This window comes from Clupea harengus, chromosome 3 (genome assembly GCF_900700415.2).
Source record: "Clupea harengus chromosome 3, Ch_v2.0.2, whole genome shotgun sequence".
In the NCBI taxonomy this organism is placed as follows: domain Eukaryota; kingdom Metazoa; phylum Chordata; class Actinopteri; order Clupeiformes; family Clupeidae; genus Clupea; species Clupea harengus.
Genome location: NC_045154.1, coordinates 6,194,858 through 6,222,210, shown reverse-complemented (window position 1 = coordinate 6,222,210; position 27,353 = coordinate 6,194,858). Strand labels below are relative to the sequence as shown.

At 43.2% G+C, this 27,353-nt stretch overlaps 1 protein-coding gene across 2 annotated transcripts; it reads left to right on the top strand.

Moving 5' to 3' along the window:
- Window positions 1-3: 3 nt before the first annotated feature.
- Window positions 4-23,647, top strand: ranbp10 (RAN binding protein 10). Of its 2 annotated transcripts, none has more exons than XM_012832400.2 (15): window positions 4-332; window positions 4,709-4,820; window positions 9,053-9,105; window positions 12,026-12,193; window positions 12,352-12,374; window positions 12,776-12,960; window positions 13,140-13,252; window positions 13,892-14,000; window positions 16,681-16,829; window positions 17,296-17,488; window positions 17,783-17,916; window positions 18,774-18,919; window positions 19,702-19,813; window positions 20,087-20,229; window positions 20,490-23,647. In XM_012832400.2, the coding sequence occupies exons 1-14, from the start codon at window positions 134-136 to the stop codon at window positions 20,215-20,217; spliced, it is 1,827 nt and encodes a 608-aa protein (XP_012687854.1). In that variant the 5' UTR covers window positions 4-133; the 3' UTR covers window positions 20,218-20,229; window positions 20,490-23,647. The 2 variants fall into 2 exon arrangements, with proteins under 2 accessions (XP_012687854.1, XP_012687853.1); XM_012832399.2 differs by having other exon boundaries at window positions 17,777-17,916.
- The last annotated feature ends 3,706 nt before the right edge of the window (window positions 23,648-27,353 follow it).

Here is a 27,353-nt window from a genome sequence, read left to right as displayed (position 1 = left end):
GTCCGGCTGTAGCGCTGATTATCCGGGGATATCGTACTACTGCTGTTTCTCCTCAGTCTATCTTGCTCTCTCTTTTCAGCGGATTGACACAACAGAGTAGAAAATAAGAAAAGATTAACGCACAAAGACAAAAATGGCAGAGCTTGGAGCGGGGAGCCTGCTATCGGGGGATCCTGCTTTTAACTATCAAGAGCATGAACTAAACGAACGACTGAAGCGGCTGTACCCGGCCGTGAATGAGGAAGAGACCCCCTTACCCCGATCTTGGAGCCCCAAGGATAAATACAGCTACATCGGTCTCTCACAGAACAATCTGCGGGTGCATTACAAAGGTATAGGCTACAGATGTGACCAAATGGGTAACATTAGTCACTAAAGTGTCATCAGATGGGTCTTGTCATTCCCGATGGCTAAGGGCGTCGTGTTTAGTTGGGTGCGATTATGTGTATGCAATCTCCCCGATCTAGTTTGAGCTGCTTTTCCTTCCCTTTGCTTTGTTTCACGAGAGGGAAGAGGAATGCCCAAATGGTTGACAGTTAGCTAGCAAACCCTGACAGTACTCGGATATCCCAGGTCAAATGATCAACTCCCAAAGCTCATAATTTCATGTAATTAGCCATCTTATTCAAACATTCCCTATTTGTTTGAGTACTCCATGAATCATTTAAGACTAGAGTATATACCCGAAAATGCAGAGTTATCCCTTAAGCTAACCAGTGGGCTGGTGGTCTGCAAAATATCAAGTATTACGATGTAGGTTAGCTTGCAAGCTAACATCTGTAGCTGACTAGCTATTATTGCTAACCGTTTCGCTAACATTACAGTAGCTGTATCAGGTATAGGAACGTTACAGTGTATGGAGCTAGCTAGTTAGCCAGATTATGCTAACAATAAAATGTACATTTCCGACGGGGTATAGATATAATTCTGTCTCGTGAGAGTGATTAATTAAGATATTAATATTGGTAGCTTTATATTTAGCTCGGAGAACTCTATCTGCGTTATAGTTATAGCTTGAAAAACATGAGATACTTTATTACCACAACAGCCTTTCAGGGCATCACAGCTATGTCAGCTGTTTTGGCGACATTATCTTGCATTTTAATCAAAGGATGTAACCTAACCGTTGCTGGCATGGACATTCGACGATATCATTGGAGAGTAATTTAGATTCCAATGCCCTGTCATACACTGCAGCTTGGACGTTTGGACAAATAGCCGAAATGCCGTTGCAAGGCCTACAGGCTACTTATTGCAGATGTCGCAGGTCGCATTTCTTTTAACTTGAGAAAGCAGTTTGAGCATGTATGGGCATCTTCTGTAGACAAACTGCAATTAACTATAGTGTAATAACTATGTGTATATTAGTATTCTACTGCCCATAGCCATACAGTTTTAAGAAAGTAAATGTGATGGAATCATTTTCTATCCCTATTCAATCAAGGTAGTCTTGTAGGTATTCACAAGAAGTGAGTTGATGTGGTATGAAGTAAGACGATCATACTATTGATCATCAGTGGTCCTACGGTCTGGCAAAACGGTCTTATCCTTAATGAGTTTGCACTAGTCAGTAGTCCAGGCCTTGTAGTATGTTGTTTCCCATGTCTCTACAGAAACGATACATGGCCTTTTGAAAGCCTAGCCCCCACACTTATTCATTTTTTTAAAAGAATTTGATATGGTTGTGTTTAGGTTATATTTAGGTAGGATTGTCAACAGGTTTTAGGCTACCCAGATAGCCAGATAGGCTACTTTGCTCAGTAGTTCAGATAGTGAATTCAACACTCTGGTTATCTCTAGTCAGCTAAAGGTTGTCTCTCACTGATGTAAATGCTTGTATTTCAAGCCCTCAATTCACAAATATTTGACTTTAATTTCAAATAGGTCAGTTTATATGGAATAACAAGGGGCAACGTTGGTGTGGTTGGTTTGGATAATTAAAAAAACTGCTACTTGATGGAAACATTGTTGAGGCTGACAATACCACTTGTAATACAGACTAATTTCACTGAAGACTCAAATACTCCTGCCACAGTGTTTGGTGTGAACCTGTATGCCCCTCAGCTCTAAGTTTATAGGCTATGTATTAAACCATTGTCTGAATGGAAGACCCAATGTGTTAATCTAAAAGTTTTCCTTTAATCTGCTACCTCTCATCTGCTCCTGCTTTTTCACCCTCTGCCTGGAAATTCACCCTTGTGATTTTGGCAGGCTATTTTGGCCAGTGTGCCAGTTTCCTCTATTCAAGGCCAGATTAGAGATGTGATGTGTGTATATGTGCGCACGCCCATTTGTGTGTTTGTTTTGCACCCAATTATTGTTCTCTAGAGGTGATTATACTGATGAAGTTATTGATACACTGATCCATTCACACTCTCTCATACAGTGATCAGAGTTCTTTAGCTAATGCTACTAATACATTCTAAGAAGGACAATGACAGCTATGCATGAAGATGGTAGAATCACTTGTGTGTGTGAGAGAGAGAGAGTGTATATGTGAGGGAGAGCGTGTGTGTGTGTGAAAGGGATTCTAAGGTCTCAGTCATGTGTGTTCTGGTGACTAGATTCTTTTGTTGGTTGGGTAGCTGGACTTTTCTCTGTGAGGAGTGGCAGGTTGTCTAGCTGGGCCCAGGCTGTGTGATTCCTCTGAGCAGAGTGTGTAGTGTTTGCCCATAGAGGGGGAGTTTCTGTAGTCTGAAGCCACTCATGCATGTTCAGTCAGAGAGGTGACATCACCAGATTGCGTTGCATCCTCCCCCCCCCCCTCTGTCTCGCTATGTGAAACTGTAAAGCAATGTTTGCCAACACTGGCACTGCTATATCAAAGCACTGTTTGCCAACACTGTCATTGCTCTACCAATTACATTTATTCCTCTGTCTCTGGCCAGTTTGGTCATGTACCTTCTGTTTTAACCTAATTTTGGATAATGGCCATTGTGTAGTGAGATGGCTGAGTCGCAAAAACCCTCTTTATGACATCTGATCTGCTGGGTTTAGCTTAACGAGGCAGTTTGTGTGATTGACGGATTAATTGATTATGTGTGTGTGTTTGTGTTATTAGCATCGGTTGAGCTCTGCTCCACTAAAAATGTTGCACATTTTGCTTGTGTGACACTGGAGCTGATTACTGATATCCAGAAGAATTACTGCAAAAAGCTGCCACTGTTTTACTAATGAGGCTGACGACTCAGTTGTGTGTTTGCGTGTCCATGTTCACGTGTGCTTATTTAACTGACTGCCTCAGAGAGGGAGAGATCAGGCTGTTGTGCAGGCTTTCTGATACAGGGTCTTCTCCCTCAGCTCTGCCTTGAGCTGGTGTGTGTTGGGGTTATAAATAGATTTGTTGGATGGAAGGGGGGGGGGTGCGGGCATGCATAAGTGCACACGTGTGGTGTGTGTGTGTGTGTGTGTGTGTGTGTGTGTGTTCGTATTTGAGCCTGAGTATGTCCATGTGTTTAAGAGAAAGGGAATCACAATTTCTGGGTAGTCTGACTACCATGCTGTGTGAGTTGGGTTATACATTATAAATAGATTATAGCTTGTTGGTATGTGTGTGAGTGTCTGCTGCTGTTGCTTTTATTATGCTTCAGCTGTATAGGCCTATTACATATAATGGTCCTTAATATGGTTTGAGTCATCGCAGCTTATGACAAGGGTGACAGACACACATGTCTTATGCATTGAACAGGAGAGTTAACCCCCTGATTAGAGGGTTTGAACAGTGTGTGGCGATTATGATCACACTCACTCACTAACTTACACACACAGACACACACAGACACACACACACGCTGGTAGGGGTGATCTAGATGGTGCTGAAAGCAGAGGAGTGTCACAGAGGAGCTGGACCTGAGGGCACAGCTGAAGCTCAAGAGTTCCACACACAGCTGCCCCCAGGCTGCGGCCTTAAGGTGTCCTGTTATCAACGAGGGAAGGGAGTTGAGTTACAGGAGCTACACAGAGTGCAAAGGCACACACACACATACACACACATACACAGACTCACCCAGATATGTACCCCCAACACATACACATGCACATGCAAATAGGCAAGGGCATATGTTATGACCTAGCTCTAGACACACACTCAGGAGCATTGGCTGACCAATATAACCCGTGATTACTCACATACACACACACACACACACAGAGACACACACACACACACACACACACACAAACATCAAGTCTTGCGCATTCACATAGACTTACACTGACTCACTGGCTCTGTCATCCCAACACGCATATGCACATGACATGACACGCACATTGAAACCATAATGTTTGCTAGTAGTATACGCATTGTTGGCTGCTGGTTCCACCCACTAAGTCCATCACAGGGGTGTATGTGATGTACCAGTTCCACACAGGGCTGTAGGTGGTGTCTGTCGCACAGCAGTGTTTATGGGACGCGTATAACTGGTGGCTGATCCTACTCCCACCTGCGTTTCAGCATGACTATTATGTGTCACCAAAGCATAATGAGTTTATACTCATGACTATCTTTTCTTAGGGAGAGTGCTATACAGTGACCTGGAAATGTTAGACTCATTTAGATCCTCTGAGACAGATTGTGACACCATTGGTAAATGTGAGTGTGTGTATGACTTTAGTCCTATTTTGCTCATTGGTTTTAGTCAAGTACTATACTGGCATATTACTCAGTCTGTTTAATTATCCCTTTTCTCCCTTTTCCTGTGTGCCTCAGGCCATGGGAAGAACCATAAGGATGCTGCGTCTGTGCGTGCTACCCACCCCATCCCTGCAGCCTGTGGCATCTATTACTTTGAGGTGAAGATTGTCAGCAAGGGCAGAGATGGGTAAGTTAATCTGAGATATGTTGTACTTGCTCTGGCCTGACACAATGACGTTTTTATTTCACTGATGAATAACATTTTTTTTGTCGTCTTCTGACAGTTTACCCATATATAAATCACTTTGAATGAAGTGTAGGCTAGTTTATGACATCTACAGTAAATAGAGCCGTTGAGGGGTTATTTGGTGTGGGTCTGCAAAGTGATCTGTTGTCCTGCGCAGTAGTTTTCTTAACCCAGAATGAAGTTCACTGTTCTTGTTGTTGTTTTAATTATGTTTCTATAATTACCGCAGTAAAGGGGGAACTTAATCTGCCCTTTATGTCAGTGTAGTGCAACTACCTGGCATGCTCCATTTTGAGTTGTAACAGCAATAAAGATTCACCGATCAATCAGCCGGTGACTGGAATTGGCCGGTTCTCAGCTTAATCGGCCATGACCGGTGACCGGCCTATCAGTCTTAGATATATCCCTATGGATAGGGATATATCCGATTCTGGTCTCAGGCACACACACACACACACACACACACACACACACACGTCGTCGTAACTTACCAAATTCAGAACACTGCATTAAAAGTTTTATTGACGTTTTTTAAGCTACACAGTAAATGAGTAGAAAATCACACAACTGACTCACATCATGCCTATTACATTCATTTAACGGTTAACTAAATTAACCCTAACCTCCGTAAATTACACTTATAAACTGTTTAACAGCTAAAACCTGCCATGGTACTCATATGTAGACAGGGCACTAAGTGGTTCAAATCGATCCTGCATTCCCGATTCTAAATATTGGAGAGCGTTGTTTCTCCCCTCCTTCTCCTCCTCCCCAGACAAAGTTCATGTGGGTTGCCAGGTTGAGGACACTGAACCTACCCGAACAAGCGCAAGATGAGCTCAACATTAAACTTTGACAATGGCAAGCGACGACAAGTCCTAAGCTATAAGTAGTATATAGTTTATACTCTGTCATTATTAGGTAGATGCATGGCTAGCTATGTAAGTAAGCCAGAGCTAAGCCTGTTATCCTGAAAACAAGCCCACTTCTTCAAAAATAGGCTACACAATGGAGTTGGAGTTACTTCCTTTCAGGCCCGATAATGATAACACATTGCTCAATTTAACAGACAACGTATGAATCATTTCATATCTATTTTGGAGTAGTAGCCTACTGTTCCTCCTTGTTGCAGCCTGATGCAGATCTCAGTTATGAAGTGTCCTCACCAGTGTCAAGTGAAGCCAGTGAGGGCTGGTCAGGTGCCGCTGATACAAGAGGCAGAGGGCGGAGAGGATGAGCTAGAGAGAGGAGGAGAAGAGAGTGCAGGTTCTTGTGGTAGAAGAAGCAGATGGCCTAGAGGAAGAGCTGCAGGGAGAAGAGTGAGTGCATGTCCTGCATAGCTGTCAAGTTAAGATGACTAAAATCCGTGAGATCAGTGATTGAAATCCACGAAAAATCCATGAGCCATCCCCACCGCCCACACTTACACATAAAAGACGACATGTGCAGCATATTGTTACATTTGCGATGGGTTTTGTTAACAGGTCTGGTTCGCCTCGAGATAAGAAGTCGTTCAGTGATGCTGAATATTTAAACTTCATTGACTATAGCAGCCTAAAACTGCTACACAGACATAGTGAGCTGCACAGTGCAAACATGGCAGTCTCTCACTCGTACTGCACTGCAGTCTAATAGACTTGTAATTATTATTCTATGCTATTGGGAGTGAAAATCTGTAAGATTCAGTGTCACGTATGTGAGACATGAGAAATGTCAAAAATCTGTGAGTCTCACGGATAAAACGAGACTTGACAGGTTTCTATTTGATAACCAAGATAAATAAATAGGTAGTAGCTAGGGATTGCATGAGTAACGTTACTCTATTTGGATGTCGGTATTTGTTCAACGTATAGAGTAATCTTGTTTTTGTAAATTGAGTCTATTTACAATCAAACTTTATTTTTTAAATGTTTTATTTGAGTTACTACTACGTGGGATCACTTCACCAGTTGTGTGTCTCAAATACTCGTTGCCTTGATTACCCAGCTGTACATGTGCCATAGGCATAGAGTATGAATGTGAGTACTCTGGAATGTTGAAATTACTTGAAATGCACATCCCTACTAGTAGCTGTGATAAATTGGTTAAGGTTAGCTAACCTTAGCCGAAGCTCAATGCTTATTTGTTCAGGAAAAAATGAGCCAACTCGGCATCTGTCTTAAAATCCTTCTGGGCTCTTAGCTGTCTCCATCTTTCAAATTAATCTCCCATATTTACCCGCACTGTACTACATCTCTGGTCATGTAGCTTTTCAGAAGGATGGCAAGGCTTTTTTGGTCAGGTAGAATCAAACATTATCTCTGTTAATCCAGTTGGTTTGCTTACTTCCATGGCTGTGTTCGTGTTCTTATCTGGCAACCCGGGTGTCTAAATGGTACTGGAGAAATGGGCAGTGGGCAGAATCACACAGGCCAAAACTCAAACAGACATTCTGCTCCGGAACAGAAATCTTAAAAGGAGAATATACTGGCTGTAGCATTGTTGTCGGAGAGGCAAGTATTTCAGTTTGGCCTGTTTCTTTAATCTCTGATGACATATCTTGTCATTTTATGATTTAGTACATTTATTACATACTGGTCCTTTAAACCGGCCCCTTTGCGAAACCTTGCAGCTGATGTTCAGAGATGCTGTGCAGCCTGGGCATGACAAAAACGAATTTATGAAAGATTACTGTCCAATCAACCTTTTTAGTTTGTTGAGGTTTGTTAAAAAATGTTTGTCCTGTAACCTGGTGCACTTTAAAAGGTAACGGAAAACATTTGATGTAAATAAATTACATTAGGTGTGTTTTTACATAGATCTGTTGCATCAGTTTTCTTTTGGGAAAGTAAAACATGTTATGTTGATATATGATATATATGATATATGATATACTGCAATTCTTTTTGAATTGGGTTTTATTTGTTCAAAAAAAAAGCTCTGTCCAGTAACATGGAGCACTTTTTTTTATTTTGAGATTTGTTTGAGTGAGAAGGAGAGAAGGTTCTGTAACCTGGTGCAGCTTTGGAGAAAATATCAAATGTATTTAATAGTAAATGTTTTATTATGAACATACAATTGAATTAGAAAAAGAAAGAAAAATTACAAAAATGTTTGTGTATATCGATTATAGCACTTAGAAAGAAAGAAAATCGGTAGGTCAGACCTAAAAAGGTCAGACAAAAAAACAAATAGTAATACAAACATGGCAATCGAAATGTCATCAAAAATGTCACAGTTCTACTGCAGGGCAATTTTTAGGTGAGGAGTCAGGATTCCAGACATTATTTGAATACCACCACAAACATCCTGAGAGGCTGTAGTGGAGGATTCATTTGCCAGCAGGATGATAAACATGTTGTTGAGTATGGCACAGTCCTAGTTTAAAATTAAAATTAAAGAGGGCATGCTGTCTCCACAATGTGTAAACATGTTCGTCCCTTGTTACTGATGTCTATTGAAGGAACCCAAATTGTATTTGACACTCCATTTGGTTCCGCAGTGCTGGTTGTCATTATTCTTGGAAGGAGCCGTGTGCAGTCTTCAGTACTCGCTTGGAGGTGTATCACATAGTTGGACACGATAAAACTGTTCTGTTTACAGATCAAATTCACAACTCAGGCAGTTGACCGTAGCAAATAGGTATTTTTTAAGCATTATTTTTTTATTATCTCTATACAAATGACAGCAGGCATACCAAAGCGATGTTGTCAAATCTAGTGAATCAGCAACTGATTTATGAGCACATCATGATGGCTACCAATCATTAAGTAGCTTAATTGTAGTTCATAAGTATTTTATTGCATTGAATCGTGTGTAACCATGTTTTGGTCCTTCAAAATGGTCTCCCTTATACAATAATATACAATAAAAATGATATACAGCTTGGTCAACATGTAGATTTAAGTACCAGAGAGAAGTACTAGGTTAAATGTAAGTTTAGGTTAAATAATACATTTTCCGTTATGGTTAATGGAAGTGACAGTCATCAAACCCCTCAATCAGTTCTTAGTTCCAACTCACTAACAAACCTTGAGATTATTGATTGAAGTTAGAAGTGTCCAAATACTCTGTACAACAGATTCCCTGTGAGGTTTGCAATGATTGATCAGAATGATGACCTCTATGACAATTTTCCCTGCTGTTGACAAAAGCTGACTGTATTCCCTGCCTCTCCTCATGTTTGTGTGCAGGTACATGGGAATCGGCCTGTCTGCCCAGGGGGTCAACATGAACAGGCTGCCTGGTGAGTGCCAAGTGGCAGATGTGTGTGTGTGTGTGTGTGTGTGTGTGTGTGTGTGTGTGTGTGTGTGTGTGTGTGTGTGTGTGTGTGTGTGTGTGTGTGTGTGTGTGTGTGTGTGTGTGTGTGTGTGTGTGTGTGTGTGTGTGTGTGTGGGGGGGTTGTGTGAGAGGTGACCCCTCCAGAGGGGTCACGGTGTCAGTATGTCTTGATATGTGGTGGAAAGGTGGAGCAGAGGGGTAAGGGCAAACAGGGTGATGGGATCTCAGGCTGCCTTTTGAAGAGAAGAGTTTCTGAGGTGATCTCCAGTTTAGTAGCCCTGAGCCCATTTTTTAATAAAATTAGCATTTTTAGACGTGGTATTTGGTTTGACGAATGAGCCATCATTTTGCCTCTGTGTGTGCTTTCAAAGCACACTTCCTCAAACTTCTCTTCTCCGTGAGGTACCTCTGTCCATCCCTGTCTCTCTTAAATTCCTCCAATTTCTCACCCTACTTCTCTCCTTCTCCTTCCTTTCCTTTCACTCCCTCCAGCATCTTGCAGTGAAACATGTCTGAACATGCCTGAGGAAAGTCGTCAGAGATGACATTTAACATACAAATATGCCACTCTCTGTCTTCTCTCTCTCTCTCTCTCATCTCAGAAAGTGATACTCGTGTTTACATAAAAGCGTAAATGTTTACATTAAAGCAGGGTTATTCTTATTTTTCTTAATCCTCTCAAGTTTTCTCTAGAGAGAAGAGCAGGCAAAATGTAGCTGACTTTAATCGAGTGTTCCTGAATAGGCTCCTCAGGCAAGGACAAGCTTTAACAGTCTAGAATCTCAAAGGTCTCTGCTTAATTAAGACCTTTATGCTTAAAATATCAGCATTCAGAACACTGAACGCTGCCAAGTGAATGAACACACATACTGTTTGCACTTATAGGACTAGAGCACTACTCAACTAGAGCTCCATTTAGTCCTGTGGAGCTTTAGGACGGAATTTGCCTGGCCAACTAGTGGAGTGTAAGAAGTGTTTCTTACCACCATATCGTCATTCGCCTTTTTAGTTTTGTTTTTGTAATCCAGATATTTCTCTCAGTGCTTATGTATTTCATTACACACGGGTTAGATCATAATGCAGATAAACAAGCCCACAGAAGCTTAAGCGTGACATAACAGTAATGATCTCTAGCCATGGAGGCAAGGACAGGAGAGGGACAGAGGGAGAGGGAGGGATGTTACTGCGGAGCGGCTGATTTTCCAGGCAAAGACAGAGCTTTTGTCAGCCCACCATTCCTCCTGCTCTCCCGTGCTCCTCCCAGCCTATCAGATCCTCCCGCTGGCTGCTATTGGCCGACCGAGTGCTCCCAGTTGCTCTGCCTCTGTCACCTGCCCGTTGAGTTCTCCGCGGTGCTCGAGGCCTGTGGAATGCTTTGGGCCAATCCTGCCAGCCAATTCTGTTCGCACCTGCTGACTGACATTCATGTGCTCATTCTCTGTGTGCCACGGGCCTGCTGCAGAGCTCTCTATGCATCACGTGAAGCTCGGAATATTGTAGAAATAGGTGACTGTGTGTATGAGCGCTTGACGGCTCCCTCATAAAAACGCGTGCTTCTATGGATGGAGCCTGTTGCTGCTCGAATGTCCAGTTCAGTTCTCCCAATCCAGTGTTTAGCCTATTGTTATTTTGTGTGTTGTTGAGTCAGTTTTTGTTGTGAGAGCCATTGTTTGTCTGTGTGTGTGTCTCTCTCTCTCTCTGTGTGTGTGTGTGTGTGTGTGTGTGTGTGTGTGTGTGTGTGTGTGTGTGAGTTCGACAGGGCAGTAATAGTTTTATGTGCTCCGTCGACCTCACTGTTTCTGATCCCAAAGTGGAGCCCTGCCCATTTCATTAACATGCAGGGAACACTGAGCCCAGCTTTAGGAGCAATATCCCTGACAGGGCCACGCTGCAGATTAATCTAATACCTCACAGTTCACTCACGACCTACTTTCTCCCCTTTCACTTTTCCTCCCTTTCTCCTTCGGCTTTTTTTTAAAAACATTTGGACGGTTCCGAGACCGGAGCTGAGTCTGGCTCGGATCTGGTGCCGGATCATGGCCAGGTCGGTTCTGGAGTCTGCTGCTGTGTGGGTTCCCTCTGTTCTGTCACACACTGGTATCGTTACTAATTGGTCACTTGAAGCTGAATGAAGGCGCACACTTGACGTGCAGGAAACAGTGGCCAGTGTGTGTGTGTGTACCCAGCTGTGTGTCTCTGTGATCCGTGGTTACTGTCCTGGTGCTTCCTGAATGTGTCTGACATACACACACTGACGCGCACACACACAAACACAAACACAGACACACATACATTCATGTGTCCCCTTGTGCTTGTGTTCCTGCTGCGAGTGGGTGAGTCATCACCGCTTTGCCCTCAAAGCCCCTCTGCTCACTGAGTGGCAACTCCCTTTGGCCAGTGGAAGCAGCAGGCTGATACTGTGTGTGTGTGTATATGAGAGTGAATTTTTGTGTGAGGAAGAGTGCAGCTGGCTTTACGTGTCTAATACAAAGTGTGTGTGTGTGTGTGTGTGTCATTTTGTGTGAGGAAGACTGCAGCTGGCTTTACGTGTCTAAAACCAAGTGTGTTTGTGTTGGTGTGTGTGTGTCATTTTTGTGTGGAAGAGTGCAGCTGACTTTACCTGTCTAATACAAAGGCCGGTCCTACCTTCGGTTTATGCAGTGCATAGAAATAATTTATAACTCTGGTAGCATAACAGCAGCTCAGTGAGTCTAAGTCTGCTAGGGTGTATGCCTTCTCTGTACTGTTAAGGTGATGAGGAATGTAAATGTGTAGATTTAGCAGGCACGCTTATTTGTTTTGCTGCTTAAGTAGTAGAAATTCACATTTAACATAACATTTGCCCTTTATTTTCATTAATTCTCATCAATATATTTCCATTACAGGATGGGACAAGCATTCATATGGTTACCATGGCGACGATGGGCACTCCTTCTGCTCCTCAGGGACTGGCCAACCGTATGGCCCAACCTTCACGACGGGCGACGTCATTGGCTGCTGCGTCAATCTCATCAACAACACTTGTTTCTACACCAAGAACGGCCACAGTTTAGGTACCGTTTTGCACTATATCTGACATATTCGTGTAGCTTCCCCCAATCCCCCAGGGAGAACACCTGTCAGTCATTCTCACTACTCTAAAAGCCAAACCTGCTTTTCCTGTTGGTGTAACGTGTGAAGCTAAATCGTCTTTCTCTCTGTTGTCTCCTAGGTGTGGCTTTCACAGACCTTCCGGTAAGTCCTTTAGGTTTTTCTTCACTTGCTCAAACAGTGAGCTTGAATTGTTTGGGATTAGCAAATTTGTATCTGGCATCCACCTAGCCACAGTTGTGGTTTCTATTATTGTTCTCACGTTCCCAGTTGATTTTGAGTTAATTTGACTTGTTCATTTATCAACTAAGTCAGTCCTATATGTCACCTGTAGTGATTATGGGACCATATGGCCTAGGTGTTTAAGAGTCTGTCTGTCTCTTTCTCACGCTCTCTTGTGCCCTTTCTCTATCCTTCTATGTCCCCCTCTCTCTCTCTCTCTCTCACTCTCTCTCTCTCTCTCCACTCTCTCTCTCTCACTCTCTCTCTCTCTCTCTCTCTCTCTCTCTCTCACCACTCTCTGGTTGTTCTCTCTCACTCCACAGCCAAACCTATACCCCACAGTAGGCCTGCAGACTCCGGGTGAGATTGTGGACGCAAACTTTGGCCAGCACCCTTTTGTTTTTGACATCGAGGACTACATGAGTGAATGGAGAGCTAAGATCCACGGCATGATCGCACGCTTCCCCATCGGAGAGAGACTGGGAGAGTGGCAAGCTGTGCTGCAAAAGTACGTTTCGAGGTTATCACCTGACTGTAGTCAGAAAATGATACACACTTACACCTAAGTGGCTGGTTATAATGCCATGGAAACTTCCCTACACATAAACAGCCCTTAAAAACATACTGTCTAACTCGAAGTTGTTTAGATGATCTCTTGTGTAACCTGAACATGACGTCCTCCTCCAGCATGGTGTCCAGCTACCTGGTGCACCATGGGTACTGTGCCACCGCCACAGCCTTCGCCCGTGCCACAGAGACAGTCATTGCGGAGGACCAGACCTCCATAAAAAACAGACAAAGTAAGAGCCGCCAAGCCGTTCACCCCAGCAAAGAAAGCAAAAGAGCCGTACTGCCACCTCACCTAACCTGCACCACTACTGTGTTCATAGATGGGGTTTGTCTGGCTCATTATCAGCCAGAAAATCCAGACGGCTGACACTGAATGTTTGGTTGTGCTTCGGCTTTCCTCACTCCTGTATGCCAGGGGTATGGTCAGCTCTCTTAGGACTGACGTGTGTGAATTATCTCTCTCTCTCGCTCTCTCTTTCTCTCTCTCTCTCTTTCTGGTGACCAGACATAGAAAAAAAGGGTTTGGATGCCAAGTTTGTGTGTGTGTGTGTGTGTGTGTGTGTGTGTGTGTGTGTGTGTGTGTGTGTGTGTGTGTTTTTATGTAGTGGTTAGAAAAAGAGACATTTGTCAGTTTTCTCTGTTTTTGTATGAATATGAGTGGAGGTTATGCATGTGTAACTTGGTTATTTTGCATTTGGTTATTTTTAACGCTGTGTTTGTTATTTCAGGGGCCATTAGCTGTACATTTATTTTTGTATACATTATTATAAAGATTTGACATGAATGTGTCCTTAGATTTTCCAAAAAAGGGGCTATGGAAGTCTGTCATGACAAAAGTCTTTCTCACTATCTCCCCCCCCCCTGCGCAGGAATACAGAAGCTGGTTCTTGCAGGTCGTGTAGGAGAGGCTATAGAAGCCACACAGCAACTGTATCCTGGCCTGCTAGAACACAACCCCAATTTACTCTTCATGTTAAAGTGAGTATCCCAGAGAGCCTACCACAGCGTCTCTCCCCCTGTTGTGCTTTATATGGAAGTTCGCTGTGACACGCCTCTAGTTTTCCTGTAACTAGTGTCCGTATGCGCAACAGCCATGGGTGTGCCTTGGGTTGGTACTACTGTGAAATCTCACACATTCTGTCTCTGAAATTCTCACATACACACACACACACACACACACACACACACACACACACATACAGAGCGCCTGACATCCTACTAACTCCTCAGAAGCAACACAGCCCTGTGAAGGGCACTAAGCAACACCGCTTGCCAAGGACACTAACATAACAGCAGAGGCCTCCTCAGTACTTGTTCTTTTCCCTGCATTGGAGCCCAGCTGTGTGTTTGCGCTACAAAGACATTAGATTACGCTAATCAACTGTGTGACCCTCTCCTGAGAGAGATGCCCAGGGGCATTAGTGTGCCCGTCCCGAGTGTGCCCGAGAGAGCTGACGTGAAAAACACAGGGGCTTCTTGTGCTGCCACTGCCGCTCTGGCGTGACTAACGAGGGGTCAGGGACAGGGTGACCCAAGGGGTCACACACTGTGTGCACACTCCCTGTGCTCGGCCTCGGTTTGCCAAGAGAAAGCTCTAAATTAGCATCTGCTTGTTTCTGACGCTTCTTTTTTTTTGGCTGCAGCTGGAGCTCATCAGTAGCCTCCTTTGAATCAAAGTGCACACGTGTGTGTGTGTGTGTGTGTGTGTGTGTGTGTGCGTGTGTGCGTGTGTGTGTGTGTGTGTGTGTGTGTGTGTGTGTGTGTGTGTGTGTGTGTGTGTGTGTGTGTGTGTGTGTGTGTGTGTGTGTGTGTGTGTGTGTGTGTGTGTGTGTGTGTGTGTGTGTGTGTGTTTTGGTCTCTGTTGAATTGCGCGAATTTGTGGAGAGGGCAGAGTGCCGTCTTCACTGTCTGCTTCTGACTTTGGTTTGTGTTCGTGGCCCATAATGCGGGCTCTCAACCTGAGCTTGTCACTCTGAGATTAAGTTACTCGCCTGCTGCATGATTCAGCAGAGCTCTCGGAGGCCACGGGCCGCCCACGTGCCACGCTACTAAACTACGCAAAATGGAAATGGAAAAACAGTCTCTTGAAAACACTGTCAAAGTGACAGCTTCTATCCACCCTGTAGCATGTGTTTTTTTTTGTTGTTTTTTTTACACCATACATGTTTTTCGGACTATATGGATGTTTTGAGATTAATATTATCTACATACCATTGTTTCAATGGATGGGTGGATGGGTAGATGGAGAGAGAGAGGGAGAGATTGATTGATTGATTGATTGTAGCAGTGTTGTGTTTTAATGCAACCCAGGATTTTTCAGACTAAAACAGGGCCAGCAGCGTATTCCAAAAGGCTCCGTCTTCACGGCTTGAAAACTCTGCAGTAGTATGGACGCTAGGCGTAAATGTGTCAAAAGTGATGCGTTTCACAACTAAAACATATTAGTGTGGATGTAACCTCCATGTTTCCTGAAGTGGGGACGGTGATTATGGCTCGGTTGAAGTCCATGGTGGGAGTTGAGGGGTGCGGGGAGGCCCAGTGTGAGTCTTTAGTCCTGATCACAGAGGAGGTGGGAGAGGGAAGCAGATGTGGGGGTGTGGGGTCCGTGTGGCTGGGGGAGGTGACTGTGCTGAACCTGTTGAACAACACATTCAACTCGTTGGCTCTGTTCAGGCATCCCTCACCTTGAACCCTGTGACCATCTTCACTCCCAACCACACATCCCTCACGTCGTTTCCTCATATGTGGAGCCAGATGTTACCGGTACTAGAGTACACATCTGGAGGCGGCTTGTTGAGGTACTGGTAGGGGATTGCAAGACAATCCCTTACTGACAAGGCTTCCCCCTCAGGCTTACGCCCAATCTCGAGAGGAGCACGCTGCACGTTTCGCATTTTAATCAGCACCTTGACTTTGAGCCACACCATCCGGACACATTGGATTGGTTTAGTCTTGTCAAACTGCATGAACTGTGAAATCAGGTCCCAGACAGATCCCTCCACTATTCTCCTCAGACATATCATATGTAATGCCGTCTTTTGTATATACTGTACTGGAATTTATGTTGCGTGGAGAGACTTACCCTGAACTGTTCACTGGTTGAAAAAGTTCACTTGTTGTATATTTTCAACCTCTTTTTTGTGTGTGTGTACCCTAGTTCTAACTATTTGAGTGAATGCACAAGCCTCTGGACAATATTTCAGGCTAGAAATGAGAGAAGGTTATTTGCTACCAAAATTAGTCGTCCGTTTCAAATCATGTTAAAATTTGAGTGCATTTCCCACTAGAGAGATATTTCAGCCTCTTGTATCAGTTTATGTGTAATGGGGAGGGAAGTAAACTGCCGGGCCAAATAACTATGAGAACAGTGGGCCTTAGTCACTGCTAAAGATTTTAGACAAATGGAAACTGGATAGCAGACACTGTAATGGATTGCTGTGTGAGGGGATATTGCATAGCTGAATAGATTGCAGTGTTTCAGATGCACTTGAAAATAAATCACACTTTTAGACAATGTATTTCAGAGAACTTTTTATTTTAATGTTTTATTGGTCACAGAGCATTGAGTCCAGTACAGACTATGTATGGTTGGCAAACTGTTAACTGAACAGTTTGTGTCAGGTGAAAGGAGTTTTTCAGGTCTCTCCCCCTCCCCCAGGTGTCGGCAGTTTGTGGAGATGGTGAACGGTACGGACAGCGAGGTACGGTGCTTTAGTGTGCGCTCTCCCAAATCCCAGGACAGCTACCCCGGCTCCCCCTGCCCAAGCCCCCGACATGGGGCCATCAACCCCCATCTGCACAGCACAGGTAAGCCCAACCACCCGCACCTGTCGCTGGGCGCTTCTGTTTTTCTCATACGTTGTCGGAGAGTACAGAAACTCAAATATAACATAATAGATGAGGTACATGCTCTGTAAAGTTGAGTCCTGTCAGCTGAATAGCAATAGCTGTTAGCCTCATGGTTAGTGCTCTTATTGTGAGTCTTTATGCAATATTGTCCTCCACATACAGTAGATCTTACTGGTTTGCCTCTATGATTATTTGCCAGTACTCAGTGTCTGAAAAGCAGCATTAGTATAAAACTGTTCGTATTGAATCGTATATTATTGATATAGACTATTGGATAGACCTCTTTATGTAGTATAGCATTTATTGGACAGTATACTAGGCATATTAAGTGTTTATTCATCCATGCATTTAATGAAACATGTCACTTACAGTCCTCCACAGTGGTGTGCTAAATGTCATGTGCCTGCTGTAATCCCCTCCGCAGGAGCAGACAGCCCCACATGCAGTAACGGGGTCACCCCTCCCAGCAAAAGCAAGAGCCACAGCAAATACCCGGGCGTCAGCTCGGCCTCCTCCTCCTCCTCGTCCTCCCCCTCCTCGGTAAACTACTCCGAGACAAACTCCACTGACTCAACCAAGTCCCAGCCTCACAGTGCCACGAGCAACCAGGAGACCAGGTGGGACACACATTTGTGTGTGAATGTGTGAGTGTATTTGTGTGTGTGTGTGTGTGTGTGTGTGTGTGTGTATATATGAGAGAGTGTGTGTGTGTGTGTGTGTGTGTGTGTGTGTGTATATGAGAGAGTGTGTGTGTGTGTGTGTCTTGATGCTGTCAGTGGGCTTAGTCAATGTAAAGCTAATTGGGTTTGTATTGGGACTGGGTGTAATGAATGTCATACTTATTATGTATGGGTGAGTCCACACAAACAGACTGTGTTCATGACTGTGTGTTGTGTACTCCCCAGCGACAGTGAGATGGAGATCGAGGCAGAGCACTACAGCAACGGAGTGACTGAGAATTCATCTGCTCGGATCATGAACGGCACCTACAAACACCAGGAGATCCTACAGGCTGATGAAAACAGCCTGGGCAATGGTGTGGCAGGTAAAACAGCGCTGAAACACACACACACACACACACCACACACACACACACACTTACTCAGACACACAGATGCTCAAATCTTTGTTGTCACAGAGGAGTAAATGACTAAATACAGCACCATGTGCCTAAATATATTTATGCACTACGACACGCATATATATACACACACATGCACGCGTACGTCCTTGTACTGACATATACAGAGTTATTTAAGGACACACACACACACATTCAGTAGGCCATCACTCTGACTCCTACTACCTCGGGTCTAGTATTGGGAGCTGCTAAATTGAGCTGTTTTGAAACCCAGCTTGGCAGATGTTTGTCACCAAGGTTACTGAGAAAATGGTGGACTTTATTTATGGCTGTCTCTGGCCACAGTGTATGTGGTCCTCGTGGCTGAACAGAAGAACAGAATGTTTCTGTGGCAGAACGTTTTTTTGTTTGTTTTGTTTTGGGGTTATTGCCAGGATACATGTCCTTGCATGAGACGAAAACCTTGTTTTTGGAATGGCAGCCCTGTGTAGGCTAGGCCTCGACATCAGAAGTTAAAGCCTGTTTGGGAATGCTATAGGGCTTTACCACCATCAGTTTGATGCTTTTAAAGTAATCACATTCATTAGGCAATATCTAACATGTAGTAATTTATGTGCAAATGTAAATATATGGCTGGTGACCCACACGTTTGGTATTTCATAATTGGCATATACTTGTAATAAAATATTACCGTTACTACTGCTACCACTACTACTATTACTACTACTACTACTGCTACAAATAACAAACAACAACCAACAGTATTGTAATCCATATTTAACTTTGGCACTCCATGACCTTCTGACTCTTGCCCCCGCCAGATGATAACTGCCCCTCCAGACAGCTGTGTGGGGGCAACCAGGCGGCCACAGAGAGAATGATCCAGTTTGGCCGCGAGCTGCAGACCCTCAGCGAGCAGCTGTGCCGGGAGTATGGCAAGAACGCCACCCACAAAAAGATGCTGCAGGTAGGAGAGATGGGTAGGACGATGGAGGGATGGCAGGAGGGTAGCGGTAGAGCCATAGATTAGAAAGAGGAAGGGAGAAAGGTGGAGTGCAAAGGAAAGCATCACTCAAAGAGGGGGCTGCAGGTTTGAGTGAGTGAGTGAGTGAGTGAGTGAGTGAGTGAGTGAGTGAGTGAGTGAGTGAGTGAGTGAGTGAGTGAGTGAGTGAGTGAGTGAGTGAGTGAGTGAGTGAGTGAGTGAGTGAGTGAGTGATCTCAGCTGAGATTTGCTAGAACACCACCTCCAAGAAGAAGGGACAGGAGGGAGAGAAAGCAGGAGATAGAAGGAGGAGAGGGGCACTGAAGAAGGCAGAATAAGAAGAGTGAACTAAGTGGGAAGGGAGGAAGTCAAAGGATGTGGGACAGGTGCTACGGAAAATGATAGAACAGAGAAACACACACACACACACTGGTATGAGCTATTCTGGAACTCAGGAGTCACATTCCATACTGTGGGGCATCAGCCTCACATCACTTGTCAGTGGCAGTCTGGTGCTTCTTGTCAGAAATTGCTAATCTGTCCTAACGGCACATTAATCCTCTGCCAGCGCTTTTTTTTTTTTCTTCTAATAAGGCTTCTTTGAAGACTCGCATATTAGTGTCATAACATCAGCTCTGCTTCAAGGCAAAAGCTTATGGGATGGCAGTTGTGGCTAAAGGCAATGAATGCTAGTCTCTGTGTTTGTGTGTGTGTGTGGATATGTGTCTGTATATTTGTGTTTATATGGGTTTGTGTGTGTTTGTCAGGATGCCTTCAGTCTTCTTGCATACTCAGACCCGTGGCACTGCCCTGTGGGTCAGCAGCTTGACCCCACACAGAGAGAGACCATCTGCTCTTCACTCAACAGCGCCATCCTGGGTAAGTGTACACACACTGACATACTGACATATACCCTCACTCATACACCCTCACATGCTCACACAGCTCTGGATAAGGTGCACACACTCCTACATATGTAAACGCACAGACATACACGCACACTATCTTCCAGTAAATGTCAGAGTCAGAGAGACAACTAGACAATGAGATAATCTTGATAGTCCTCAGTCTCGATAGTCTTCGGACTCAAGTCTCGCAGCAGGCTTTGGTGGCTTGTGTCTTCTGACGCGGTTTACTGCTTTGGATCCACAGAGTCGCAGAACCTCCCCAAGCAGCCTCCGCTGATGCTGGCCCTGGGCCAGGCCACCGAGTGCGTGCAGCTCATGGCCAGAGTCCGCTCCGGATCCTGCTCATTCGCCAGAGTGGACAACTTTTTGCACTAGCACCCCGTCGAGGTGAGATGATCAACACACACACACACACACACACACACACCCACACACACCAATTAACATCAATCTCAATTTTACAAGAAATGTTCTCTTGTCATCAGCATGTTGGGCCCTCTTCTGTTATCCTTTTACATTTGACTGAAGTCTGTCTTTTTTTTTATTGTTTCTGTTTTTACATATAATGTCATTAGGGTTTAGAAGAGTCTTTGAAAACACATTCGACTTTCAGCCCTCAGCACATGAGTGATGGCTGTGTTCCACAGGCAATGTTCAGGACCGCTAAGAAGAGGACCTTTCCAGTTGGTTGCCATGGGGACAGCACGCGTTTTGAATTGGTGTGTGGCTTGCCGTTTGCCAGAGGCAGGTGGGCAGAGGAATGCGCAGAGCAGGAGAAGAGAGGCTTCTTTTTAATTTAGTATTATCAAATACAAAACAAATGTGTGACACTATTTAAAGATAATTATTATTCTGTTTATCTAGTCATTTTTTAGTTTATATTTTGTCAGTTGGTTGTGCTCACCTTGGAAACCAATCTAATTCCGTTTTTCTTTTCTTTTTTCTTCTTTTTTTTAAGGGGTGGATTCCCCACATAGTATTTTTAAATGTATTCCATATCAAGGATCTCCATAGCAACATTGTGACGACTAAGTGATATAGTCCGGTTTCTCTCACTCAGGACTCAGGTATTCAGACTCATTACGGCATTGGGGTATTGCACAGAGGTTTATCTAGCAGTAAGAAAAAAGACTCTCAGCAAGTCCATGCTTAAGTGATTTGAAGAACAAGAGAAATTATTTGCAAGTCCTCAGTAGCCTAATGGGCATTTAGTGGGGTAGCCCAAACTAGTGAGGGGTGCTATTCATAAACTGATATGAGTGAGTGAGTGAGTGAGAGAGTGAGTGCGAGAGAGAGCGAGAGAGAGAGAGCAAGGGTAAGATTATGCACTGCTCCCCCTTTCCTCTTAAGGAAGCATTTTAGGCACCAACTATTACAAGCCACTGTCAGAAGGTGGCGCCAACAACTTAAGTGTGAATCAGATTTACGTGAAGGATATTTTTTATTTCAGGGGGTGATGACCTCAGAATTATAGATAGCTTGTCTTTGATTTATGAAAATGGGAGGTCATCATTATACGCTGAAGTACAGAGATTAATCTAAAATCAATTATTTCAGGCTATGTGGAAAACCCTAGTGGTGTTTGTGTGCTAATATTAAAAGATTGAAAAAGATTACCAGGCTAATAGTTGGCTCACTCTTTTGACATAATGACTATTATGGTAGTGCACTGACCTGTTATGAACAACTCAACCATGATAGCCCTACTTATAGCTTCTTCGGAGATGATAAGGCCATGGCAGTACTGACAGAGCTGTAATGGAGGTAGAGCCTTGTGGTAGGAGTCACCCAATGATGAAATGTCCCTTGTGATTGGACAATGGTGCTCTTTGCAGAAAGCTCATTCTGCATTCCTATCAGTTTTTGACATTTTGTGGGTTATTAAGACTTTCAGTATTCAAATGTTTGGATTGTTTGAGTTACCTCCCTGGATTCAACTACATCCACACAAGTAAGGCTCTGTGTAAATGCAATTCATCAAGAAATAAATCATAAATTCATATCTATGCTGACATGCCAAGCTTTTCCCCAGATAGCAGATGTCACCAACAGATCTGGCTCTGATCCGGCACACACCGGATCAGTTCCGGCTCTGTTTCGACACGCACCAGTCCCGGTCTGGCTATTCCCCGGGTTTCAGATCAGAGCCGGAGCTACACTAGTCAGCTGTTATCCGGGTTTACTTCCCCCCACTCCCTTGGGCCTTTATGAGCTCTATTACTACCATGGCAATGTAAACACTGACTCGGTCACGCTGGGATACGTGGCTACAACCTCATCCATTGTTAGCTTTCATGATGTATGCAGCATCCACTGTTTTTTTTTTCTTTTTTTTTTTTTTTCTCTCTCTCTCTCTCTCTGTCTCGCTCTTTCTCGTTCCCTCTTCTTATTAACTGACTGTCTTTTTGCACACAGAACAGAAAAGAAAATCTTAATCGATGTATTAACCCAGTATTTCACCCAGCCAGCAGGAGGTGCTCCACTGTGTTGAATGTAGCTTAGCTGGTCATTTCTGTTCTATTAGTTCCTGTTCTTGTTTTATTTCAAGTTCGCTGCTGGCCTCCTTGAGATTGTTTGTTTGTTTGTTACACCACACACCGACATAGACACACAGACATGTACACACCTGCTCCGACATAGCATTGATGTTACACCTATATTTCAGTTATACCTCACGTTTGTTGGCAACCATGTATTGCTTGTTTGTACCACATAGATCATAAGATTAGGGGATTATAATACAGGGAGGTGGGAGCGGGCCTCATCCACAGTACTATGTGTTAGGTTTGGGTTCACACCTCTTAGGATAATGTGTCCTTCAGATAGTTTTCAGATACTTCTCTAGAGAGAGAAATGAAAAGAGACCCTACAAACACTGCATCTTAGATCATTCCCCATATCCACTTAATACATCGAAATCATTTAATAACAGGAGCTGAAAGCCAAAAAAAATACATTTTGGTATGTCTTCGAAAGGTATACTCTCAAGTCTGCGAATCCCCTTTCTCCTTTTGTGATGATGTCTGATGTTCTGAGGCATTTCTTTTCTTTTTTCTTCATTTAAAAAAACAAAACAAAACAAAATAACATCCTCAGTAATCCATCGTTCAGTTAAGATGACGTATGAATCAAGTTTAGCTCCAGTTAGATGACTTGATGGAAATCATTCGGTGGTGTCTTCCTATTGCATGGAGTATCATGTGTACCTGCTAACACAGCCATACATGTTTGATATTGAAACATGAGAGAAAACAAGAGGCCAGCTACAGTGTAGGCAACAGGTCGACACCTCACTCACCTGTAAGTAGAGCGATTTGTCTCGGGATCGCTTTTTCATGGCAAATGTATTTCACCCAAAATGTATATTGCCATCTTGGAAACAAAAATCTGTATTAGAAATGTAATATTGACTTCAAGTGCAGATAGGGACCTTTTGTGAGGAAAAAAGGAGAATCTTTTCAGACCTTTCTTTGAACCAATGTGTTAATTTTTTCATTTGTCTTCTGGAGCCTTGCTTGCCTCAGAGGACAAGAAGCAGGACACATGGAATTAAACTGAATAAAACAAGCTGTGCACAATTTACTTCTGTTATGATTTTAAATTTATTTTGAGTTTTCAGTTTAGCAATTGTGAAATGAGTTACCCTCTACTTAGCATGAACCTTTTTAAAACCTTTAAAACATCATAAAAAAAAAGAAAAATGATTTAAAAAACATACCTATGTACTGGAAACATGATAAAGAAATATTGTACTCGTTTAATTTTGACAGAATTATTTTTATTAAAATACACATCCATGAGCATATGATTGTTGTATGTGGTATTTTGTTGGTGTTTGGTGTCTTAAGTCCTTAATGTGTAAACATGTTCTAAACCCACAGAAATACTCCATAATGAAATGCTTTGTTGTAGGAATCACGACGTTCTTATCAGAGGATCACACTCTGTTCTTATTCATGCCCACAGAAATGAACTCTGTGTGGTTAATACATCTTCCCCACCTGTTATAACATGCTGACAATAATCAGCTTCCTTCTGAAGATGGGAAAAAGTGGGCCCTTGGGTGACTCGGGACGGTTTAGGCAACGCATCAGAGTTGAAAAGTCCATGAATAATTAAACATAAAACAAATAGGAGGGAGATGGTGCTCACAGATAGTTACCATAATTCAGGAATAAATGAATACAGCCCCATGGTTGGGATTCCATATTAAAATGCAGGGTAGTGGGTTTTCCCGCAGGCAGTAAAGGAGTAGTTCATTTTGGAGAAAAGCACAGTCAAAGAAAGAGATAAAATTGAATGCCCTGAATGCAGTCTAACCCATTACAGACACTGTTTTAACTCAGTCACAAGGATGATCGCAATGAAAGAAAGCATCCACGATTGAGAAGACAAAGCGTAATGTAAATATGGTGAAGATGGATGTATACACATCATTGCTCAGAATTCACTGGTAGAATATGTGGTTCAGTTTTCTAGTCAAACAAATGTAAATATTTGAAATGTATACGGCTTGCCTTGATTGTGAAAATTGTCTTAAAGGTGCATTCTGCGATTTTGGTCCAATACAGCTTTTGTCAAATTCAGCTAATTACTGTCAAGCTGTCAGTTCTGTGTGTGCCCTCAAAGATAACAAAAACCTCTGCTGTTTGTACACAGTCCTGGCTCTGTACATGGAGAGTAATAACTTGGACCGTGCCGTAAATAATTCCAGTCAACATGCTGCTTAATTTCATTGGCTGTTGAGCTCAAATATCAACAACCGTTCGCCAGAATCAAAGACTCTGCCTAGAATACAAATTGGAACACAAACACACAAGCATTCCAGTGACTTTTTAGGACATGAAAAACCATGTACAGCAGAGGGCTGAGTTGGATGTAGGTAGAAGTAAGTCCTTGAGGGGAGACCTACTTTACTATGCACAAGACCAGGACCAAGATCCACTTTTTAGTAGGACAGTGACCAAATGTGCAGATTCGAGACTGCATATGGAGCAGTTTAAAATGAGAATGGCCCGGAGCCCAAATTTTCACACAGACAATCTGTCACCAGACTTATCCGCAATCTACATGTGAATAACCACATTTTAAGCAATTTTGCCCAGAAGGATGTTGCAATATAGCAGTCTAGACAAGCAACGTTCCAGAGTTGAGACACTTTCACGCTAGTGAAGGCTAGTCTATCTTACTCGGACAACCATAATATTTGTTTCAACTAATTTTCCACGTAAGATTACATTTCTCAAGCACCCTTTCAGAAGAATCATGATGTCAGTTACATTTCATCAGCTGAATATATCTGAAGGATGTACAACAAGTAATCTCAAATGGCCTCTCCTGAGAGGCTGAATCATTTCAGTGTGTCATATAATAACACATATTTACTTCTGAGGTGTGGTCTTGAACAGGATCAGGTGTGTGTTGCTGTTGTTGATAGTCAACTGTGACACAAACTCAGCTCATCAGGTCAGCTGAGGCTTCTGCAGCCTGAGGGTGCGGGGACAGTGGAGGCGGCAGGCTGGTCTGGCCGACGCACTCCTGAAGAGGACGGTCCTCTGACAAGGAATCCACACTCTTGTCTGGAAATCACAATGGAAAAGTGTCCGCAGTGATGCCTAAATATTACCCTGTACCAACAAGCCTAAGTTCAGTACATGAGTGTACAAAGTACTTTAACAGTCCCTCTTCCTCAAAGCACCGCGTATACCTGTTTCTGGATCATTTGCCGTGATGGAATGACCTGGATCAAGGTATTCTGGTATCTGGACTTCAGCCAAAGATGGAGGGGTACACAGTGAGTTTGAGATGGGGTTGTCTTGAGCGGGCTCCAGAGGTTCTGCTACTGACTCTGAACAGCTGTAGTTTATGTACTGATAGAGATCTCTGGCATTTTTTCTCTTTATTGGAGAGACTGGCACAGGGGAAAAAGTTTAGGACAGTGCGCTCTTGCTTGACATGTACACAGTATGTGGAGAACTGTTGGCCCATAATGGTCAACAACCCTGAAAGGTCATGACATTACTATGTTGATATTACAATCCATTCTTTAGTTGGCAGTAACTTACAGCACATGTCTAAAAGCACATCACTGGACGTAGAGGGTGAACTGTCCTCAATGGTTTCCAAATGATGAACACCTGACCCTGAACATTTTGATCTGCTTTTGTTGTCCTCTCCTCTCTGAACAAAACCAGGATGCTCAAACACAAGGCTATCAGAACTGGATCTCCTGCACAGTACAAATCAACATAAGATTGATAATATATAGGATACACGTAATAACCACTAAAAATATAAACTGGAAGATCTATGCCTTAAACTGACAGGTGAAATGACAGACCTAGCTATCTTCTTAAAACCATGAAAACACAAGAGCCTCCGAAGGGAGGTCGTGTCTTTCACCCTCTTGAATATCGATAGCGCTTTCCTGTGTTCACCTCTGTCGGCTTCACAGAGTGTCCAGTTAACAACCACATATCTTCCATCGACACTCCACTGTAGTAAAACATATGACAGAAACAAAGTACAATAACTAAACAACATTAATAACATAATAATGTACAGAAATAAATACAATTTAAATCCCTTTTAAGAATTAAGAATTGGCCCACAGACTACTTTTACAGACAGCCTACAGACAGACAACGCTATTTCGTGATATTTAGGCTAGAGCTATCTTACCTGAAATGTCTTTATATCTGGATTTTTCAAAACCCTTGCGAATTTCTTCAGGAAATCCGACGTATCGGTTTTCCTATAACTTGATGCCATGCTGACTTATCTGCACCCTAAAAAGCTAGACTGAAGTCTGTTGTCCAGACAAATTACTGATAGCCTCTGTGCCGTGTGTGTAAATACCGATTGAAACAATTGGCTACGCAGAAATTAGGAATTCTTCGGAGAATATTGACATTCAAAAACAGCCTAGACGAAATCGGGAATTCTGATACTTTATGAATACCCATCGACTTGTACACAGTATCTATGGTAACAACAAGCTTGTGTGGATGGAGTGCAATGGGAATGCCTGTACAACAGATGGCAGCAGATATCAAAAAAAGGTCAGAGAATAGCAGGGACTGCAGCAGAGAATTAAATGTCAGTAACGTCCATGTACAGCAGGCCTACAATATCGTTTCTTCAGGTTCAGGTTCATATATGGCGATACTACCAAAATGCTAAAGTTTGGATCACTGCACAAAATGCAGCCGGGAGCCCTCTGTTTAGGGCCTTGGTTTGTCAGTTCACCACTCCCCCTCACTCCAGCACTCTTGCTTATTTAGATGTTATCCTTTCATATCTTATCTGTTGTTAACCCTCCACGTACAATAAGTTGTATAAAATGCATGCCGAAAGAGATTTCAGCATGGATAAAAGTAGCCTAGCTGTTTGGTTGTGGTGCACTAATCTAGACTGGGCTAGGCTACTGCAAACTGCATAACAGTCTGAACTAGGGATCTGAAAGTAATGCTATTTTTAAAAATATGATTATTTTATATTAATATGATAAA